This window comes from Micromesistius poutassou (genome assembly GCF_964030765.1).
Source record: "Micromesistius poutassou genome assembly, chromosome: 2".
NCBI lineage: Eukaryota > Metazoa > Chordata > Actinopteri > Gadiformes > Gadidae > Micromesistius > Micromesistius poutassou.
In genome coordinates this window covers 11,666,275-11,673,940 of record NC_140272.1, presented here as the reverse complement: position 1 = coordinate 11,673,940, position 7,666 = coordinate 11,666,275, and the positions used below count along the sequence as shown (strand labels likewise).

Sequence of the window (7,666 nt, the reverse complement as noted above, 5' to 3'; positions counted from 1 at the left end):
AACTATATTATATATATATATATATATCAGTGATTCCATGAAGCCTTATTCACTAAAGGCTGGGAAGAGATTGAGTATGTATATGTTGCCTGTTGTAGGCTCTGAACTGTCTTTTGTTTGATTTGTTTTTTAAGGAACCTGGCATAGGAAATGAACAGCAAAAGAGAATGGCAGCCCTAATGTTGGAGGAAACTAAAATATAAAAGCAGCAAATCACATTTCCTTTTACAAAAGACACAGATACTCCTCTAATGCAATGCTTTTCATGTTGATCCTTGAAATCAGGAAAATAAAACCTTGAGAACGGTCAAGTACGTAGACTTCAGGCAAACTGAAGGCGAGTTTTGTCTTCTGTGTGCCATAATGTACAATTTACATGTCCCAAAAAAAAAAACGTATTACAAAAAATAGGCAACTAGCATCTGTTCACCATGAAAAAAGTATACAATTTACAAATGATAACATCAAAAAAAACATTATACAGACCACAGTTTGGTTTTTCGGCAAGCATAAAGGAATCCCAAAAAATATCTATATAAAAAAAAATTATAATCAAGGAAAACATTTTTTCTCACCACAGTCAAAATACCATGACTTCAAGACCAAAACAAAAAAAAGCAATCCTCTTAAAGGAGCTGTAATAATAATAATAATCATCATCATAAAATAGCCTGTGCCCCACATGGCGAGTAACGAGAGCTGGAGGCTACCGGGAGAGGAGGATCAGCTAGCCCTGCGTCTGCCTAGCCTCTCCATCTCTCCACCCCCTCCCTCAGATATATTAACCTAAGAGCCCTTCTTCCTAGACTGGGGGAGAGGTGGCGGTGGTGGGGGAACAATGCAAATATATTGTGGGGGAGGGGTGTTACCGCAGATAATGTCTTGCGGAGCGATACAGCTCCCCACCCACCCCCCGCTTGTGATTTATCAGCGCTTGGTTTAGCCGTGCCCTGTCTTCTCTCATTTCAGCTCCTTTCAAAAAAATAAAGGCTAATCTTCAACCGGACCTCAGATCTGGACTCCATTACCCATCAGGCACCGGGCCTGTTTGGACTAGGAGGGGTCAAAAAATGCAATTGGTCTGCCCTAGGCCAACCGAAGGAAGCCGAGGCAGGCCGCAGACTGGTGCAAATGTCACTTTGAATCTCAGAGAAAAAAGAAAAGAAAAAGTAAACAAAGATTGGGGAGATATGAGTGAAGCGGGGGGGGCCAAGCGGGACTATTCACGGTCTGCAGAGGGTTAGTGCAACGTTGCTACTTCATCATGGGGTCGCTGTACCGTGATCAACTAAACCCTCCCTACATACCCCCCCAGCCCCCCCCCCCCCCCCATCCAGGGCGCAACATACCGGGATACGGCCATGAGAACCGCAACCCTCCCAGGTGAATACTCCCACCGTCTGGTTCTCCAAGGGGGGAATAAAAGCCCAAAACAAATTGCACCGTTGTATGAACCAGAAACGTCAACTTCATCTGAGCACTGCAGTGAGGCAGCGAGCTTCACGAAACCGTCCTGGTCAGAGCAAAGACAAGGGCAAATCATGTGTTTCACTGTCCTAGCATCGTATACTCGTTTTTTTTGTCACTAAAACCGTTTTCAGTCACTAGGCATGTTCATATTTAAATCATACGGTTGCACATTCCATCCAACAAAATGTCTGCACTAAACAACATTCAAAAGCAAACATGGCACAGGACAACGTCTGTTTTTTCATGATTTTCGATACTTTTTTTTAAAAGTTGTAATATTAAATAATGATTCATAGCTTTTTTTTTAATTGTGTTGGGTGATTCAAAAGAAGAAGAAAAAAAATGACCCTAATCTTTGTTTCTTTAAAAACATAGCTGTATTTATATATAATATCTATATAGTCTTCCTTTGTATCGTTTTCTGTAAATTGTGCAAATTCAGCAGTAATGCAAGTGGCGAGAGATCAGAGAGTGGGCAGTTGATTACATTTATACAAAAACAGAAAGAGTCCTTTTCAAACGTCGACGTCAGAATAAGAGTCACGTGACCTGACGGGCCCCCACGTCCTTCCTTTGGGGGTCTCATCTCAAATCGGTCAATGTTCCAGAATGCTCTCTCTCTCTTTCTTTTTTTTCTCTCTCTCTCTTTCTCTCTCTCTCTCTCTCTCTCTCGTCTGCCTGCGGTTTGCCGATTGCGGTCGAGTTCCTTCACGATTTCCTAAAGTTGCTTGACTGGACATTGCTTGACAAAAAGAAATCCAGGAAAACTAAAATTTTAAAGCGAACCACAAACCACGACAGCCACGACAATCAAAGATGCTTTCTTGGGGACAGGTTAGGGATGTACAGGCACGTGGAAATGTCCCAATGTCCCGTGCACACACATCCGCGCACCGACTACAGCCCAAAGACACGCGCACAGAAAATAGTCGCACACACTTGGGCACGTGTGTGCACACACACACACACACACACGCACAGACACACACAGGACCCATCTCTGCCGAACGCCCCCCATTTTGCAGTGTACTGCTTTAGTCCTTTGCAGTTGCTCCTGTGGTTTTTTCTTTTTTTTTTTTTTTACCAGGGGGTTTGGAACTTCAGTTGGTTCTCTGGCTGAGAGGAGCGAGGTAAGGGACATGGAGATGGGGAGGGGTGTGTGGGCGGAGGGTGGTGGGGAATAGAAGAAGAGGAGAAGGACGAGGTCGTGGTGGAGGTGGTGGTGGTTACGGCGGCGGCGGTGTTGGTGGAGGGAGAAGGATGAGGAGATCGGAGGCGCTGGGCTGGTCCTCAGCTGGCCAGGGCCATGGTGTCGATCACCTGCTCCAGTTTGCTCCTCAGTCTCTGTCTCCGGGACTGCTCATCCCGCTCCAGGGCCGACAGGATCTTCAGGCCGGGGGGGAAGAGCAGGAGGTGAGCAAACACATGCACATCACATTTTCAGCAGTCACCAGAAAATGGGACCCACATGGTATGGACAAACGGTACTCGGCATAGTGATAGACCTCGGCAAATGGCACAATTCAAAATGCAAACGTCACACAGTTCATCCACTAGACCGACGGCAAGAAGGACACACACACACACACACACACACGAAGGATACGTACATACGCAAAAGGTAAGCAAAGGTGATCTTAATATAATAGCATGCCAACTTCCTGGGCTGAGGAGCCAGAGGATCTTGAGCAAAGGCAGGGTTGAGTGTCCTCTCACCTCGTCCTTGTACTTGACGATGTAGGAGTAGATCTCGTGCAGGGCGGACATGCTGTTGAACTGGCTGAGGTGCAGGCGCGACTGCTCCGCCAGGTAGGCACTCATGTCCTGGTCACTGATCGCAGACATCCTGGAGATGTCTGAGTAGTATCTGTGGGGGGAGGAGGGGAGAGAAGCGTGAGGTCAAGGAAAGGAGGAATGATAGGAGGGGATGATGGATTGAAGGGAGGAAAGGTAGATGGAAGAACGGAAGAAGGGGGAAGAGATAAGGGAGGAGAGAAGAAATGAGGGAAGGACAGAAAGAGGTGGGGAGGGTGCAATGGGCATCATTTAGTATTGACAAAACAGCGGTAACATCACCCTCCCTGACACAGTGACAGCACACAAATCCCACAAACAAATGAGTCAACAGACCCACAACAACGACAAGAGACAATCGAGGAGAGAGAGAGCGCGAGAGAGAGCTGGAGCTAGAATCGACAACATACCTTTCTACCCAGTTCTTGTAGTTGGGGATGTCTTTAGCGTAGAGCAGCTTGTTGGAAGGTGAGTCCTTGCCCAGTTTGTGCTCTGACGTGGAGCACGAGTCCATGAAGGTCTGGGCCACCACGGACAGACACGCGTCCGTGATGCTGTTCTTGTGGATGTCAAACACAAACTGGGGGTTCTTGATCACATTCACCCAGAACCTCAGAGGAAGACTGGGGAGGCAGAGAGAGAGAGAGAGCAAGAGAGAGCGAGAGCGAGAGAGAGTTTAAAAATATATCTGACAAAGCTTGTGCAATGTAGCATGATGTAGTGTGAGCAGTGAAGCGAGAGAGATTTTGCTTCACTGCTAACGCTAATCTAACAGTGGTAATATTCTACTGAGGACGTGCTTATGTCTTGGGCCTGATGACTCGTTAAACCAGTAAGACATACACAGGCACACACACACAAATGATGTCACACACACACACACACAAATGATCTCACACTCACACACACACACACACACACTCTTTCACAGGTGCAGGCAGACTCACCAATTGCTCTTCCAGGTGTGCCGTACATCCGAGTCAGAGATGGAGTGCTTGTCCGCCTGCTCGTCCAGGAAGTCAAACATGTACTTGATGGCCAGCGGCAGGGCGCTGCCCCGGTGGGCCGTGCTGAAGATGGTCTCAAACAGGTCGTCCACGAACTTCTGGAGCGTGCCCTGCAGGGGAAAGAGTAGAGCGGGGTGAGGCGAGGGAGGGTGGGATGTTTGCCTTCAGTATCATCTACAATGTAGTCACTTTTCCAGCTCTTGAGAGAGAAACAGTTAGTTTGCATTCTGCACATAAATTGTGTTACTACTACTCATTGTGTATATAGATATGGGTCCCCTGTATGCGTATCTCTTTTGAAGTCTCGTTACTTTAAATCCGTACTTCTGCTGTGACACCTGCATTCCTATTCTGGGATTAAGCCAGAACATCTCATCGCCTCATGAAGGCTCGTATTTCCACTGGTGGCTGCAGGACGAGGTGTTGCGCTGTGGCCAGCCAGCCGGTTTGACAGTTATTCTGGCACCGAAACCAAATGAGCCGTGCGCCTCTCAGCATATTCACTTCATTGGCAAGTGCAATTACCAAAAAAAGGGGTGGCGTTTCATAACGCCTGCGTCTGATTTTATATTTAACACAATTACCCATAGAGTTGGCATGGGGGGGATTATGGATTGAACCATTAGAAGTTATGGTGCCATTAAGATGTTCCCTCGGCTCGCACACTCTGTCCTAACTGTAATGGTCTACCCCGGCTGATGTCTTGTAATGAATGCGTCCCAGCAAAGAGTTCAGCCAAAGACTGCACCGTGTTTACACACTAGAAAGCGGGCCAAGATGATTTAACACCCTCACGTTTGTGTGTGTGTGTGTGTGTTGACGTGTATTGTGTCAGCAGCGGCTCTCAAGCGCTAACGTTTCAGACCAGTGGGTGCCGGTGTAAACAGTCTGAAGGATGACACACACATTGACCCACGTTAGTTACTCCCCAAAACCATCAATACCCACATCACCCTTAGACCCGATAACCTTTCACGATATTATCTGCACACAAACACCACAAAGGACACACACAAACGCACACACACAGACTGCTTTTCGAAAAAACCTGCAACACACAAATTCCACAGCAGGGGATTGGGCATGTAGTGGATGGCCGTGCTTTTAGGGTAAAGACTCGGGCCCACAAGCCCCGAGGCCACAGAGAGAGAGGGGCTTTGGAGTGCTGCACTAACCAAACAACTCAATAGCCAAAGGTCAGCCCACTAATTAAGACACACAATCTCAATCGCTGTGCATGTATGTGTGTGTGTGTTCTATGCATGTGTGTGTGTGTGTGTGTGTGTGCGAGCTATGCGTGTGTGTGTGTGTGTGTGTCTGGTGTGTGTGTGTGTGTGTGTGTGTGTTGTTTGTGTGTACACTGTTGAGTAAAAGGTTATGAAAAATGTTAATGAGCTTTGAGGCGACCAAACCCTACAAAAAGGTCAATGCGAGGGAGTAGATGCCGGTAAGAAGTGGGATAAACAACAGAGCAGTGCGGGGCATGTGATGGGACGTCCATTTGCCCAACTGCTCCACCTCCCATGTGATCACTGGGTGTGAAGCGAAGCCTCAAAGTGAACCTCCTACCTTGGTGGCCAGCAACCGGGTAAGGTAGATCTCGGACACCATCTTGCTGCCACGGTCGCCCTCCCTCTGGTCCGAGTGGTCGTGGTTCTTCACCAGGTGCCACAGCTTGGTGCCACTCTCCAGGTCCGGGGTGATCATGGGGGTGCGGGAGCGCAGGCTGTCGGGGCTGCTGGCCGTGCGCAGCATGCTCTCTGCTCAGGGAGGAGGAGGAAGGGAGGACGAAGAGCACAGGTTCAGTGGGTGTGGTCGACCGCCAGTTAGGTTTGTGTTGTGTGTTGGGACGCAGCAGAGAGTTTCATTTCCACGTTATTATTTGCGGATAGTTTTGGAGATTGTTTTTGTGTGTCGAAGTGAAGATGTTACATTGACAGAAATGTGTCTGACTGATTTGTTAATTAAGTTAATTATAAGTGGGAGGACTGGCTTGTAGGTTTGCAGTTTTTTAAAAGCATGGCAAATTGCAAATAACATCATGCACATAACCCTCAAAAAAAGGAGCTTGTTGGTTCACAAAAATACAAACTCCATATACTGCATCCGATTCTTTTCTGTCCTCCCCCATAAAAGTTTCATTTCTAAAATATGTTTTGCTTTGGTTTCAGGCGGAGAACTTTGTCCACTCCACGCCACTCTTATTAAAATGTCTTCTGACCCTCCGCTACCTCCAATCCTCCCCCCACACACATGTCAGACGGTGATACCCTCACTTTGTGTGGCGGAACAGGGGGGGCTTTGCGTACGAACGCTCGTCACCCCGGCGGATGAGTGTGGAGGGATTGAGAGGTTCAGAATGTCAGGAAAGTAGTGCAGAGAATTTAGCGGTGCATGTTTGTACGTGTGTGCTTGCGTGCGTGTGTGAGGACCAGTAATAGGGGTCAACGTTATATTGGAGGAGCTCTGTGAGATGGTTAAAGAAAAGAGGAAAAAAAAGAGGCGGTGAAGCATGAGACGAGCGGAAGGTGAAGACGAAAGGTGGAGATAGGATATGAAACGGGGGGATTGAGCGGAGAAACAGCGGTGATTGACAGCCTGAAAAGCAGAGCCGGAGATGAAGAGGGAGAAGATAGCTTTGAGAGCGAGAGAGAGAGAGATAGCGAGAAAGTATTTTTGGATGTAGAGAGGAAAAGTAAGACGTGCACATGAAACAAACAATTGCACCGTACACACCACCATACATACATACATACTTATATAAAAATAACCCTCCCCCCCCCCCCCCCCCCCCACACACCCCCCCACACACACACACACACACAACCTCTCTTACCGTATCGGCTGAGGGACTTGGTGAATGTGGAGGAGTTGGAGATGTTGTACGCAGAGTTCTGCTTGGGCACCAAAGCGATCACTGAACCATCCGTCACCTTAGAGGGAAAGTTGGGGAAGTTGAAACAGCCATGACACACTGCCGCGGGCCCTCCCAACAGACACGGTAGGTCACAAAAATGGACGGATCTAAAGTTGGTCACCCACGCATTCCACATCTAGTCAGCTTTTTTTTTTTCATTCTGTATTTGTTAGACTTACATTTTCAAGGGAGCGTTATTCTTTTTACAAAAAGCAAGCAGCAAAGCTAGGTACCAATGTTGCTACAGTGGGAGGAGAGGTTGTTTTATGTTACCTGGTAGTGCACCAGGTTGTTGAGTCTCTTCCAGTCATTGTCGATCTTAGTGGTCACGTCCTCGTCCTGCAGGATGATGCGAGCCATCCTGCCCTGACGCCATTCTGGTGGTCGGAACACACACACACACACACACACACACACACACACACACACACACACACACACACACACACACACACACACACACACACACACACACACA

General features: G+C 47.8%; 1 protein-coding gene across 1 annotated transcript in view; it reads right to left on the bottom strand.

Moving 5' to 3' along the window:
• Window positions 1-2,300: 2,300 nt before the first annotated feature.
• Window positions 2,301-7,666, bottom strand: part of plxna1b (plexin A1b) — a 142,393-nt gene continuing 137,027 nt past the window's right edge. Inside the window, 7 exon segments of the mRNA XM_084463656.1 lie at window positions 2,301-2,856; window positions 3,187-3,337; window positions 3,675-3,887; window positions 4,212-4,381; window positions 5,841-6,031; window positions 7,108-7,204; window positions 7,462-7,565. Of these exon segments, the coding sequence (XP_084319782.1) occupies window positions 2,761-2,856; window positions 3,187-3,337; window positions 3,675-3,887; window positions 4,212-4,381; window positions 5,841-6,031; window positions 7,108-7,204; window positions 7,462-7,565 (1,022 nt within the window). The 3' untranslated portion in view covers window positions 2,301-2,760.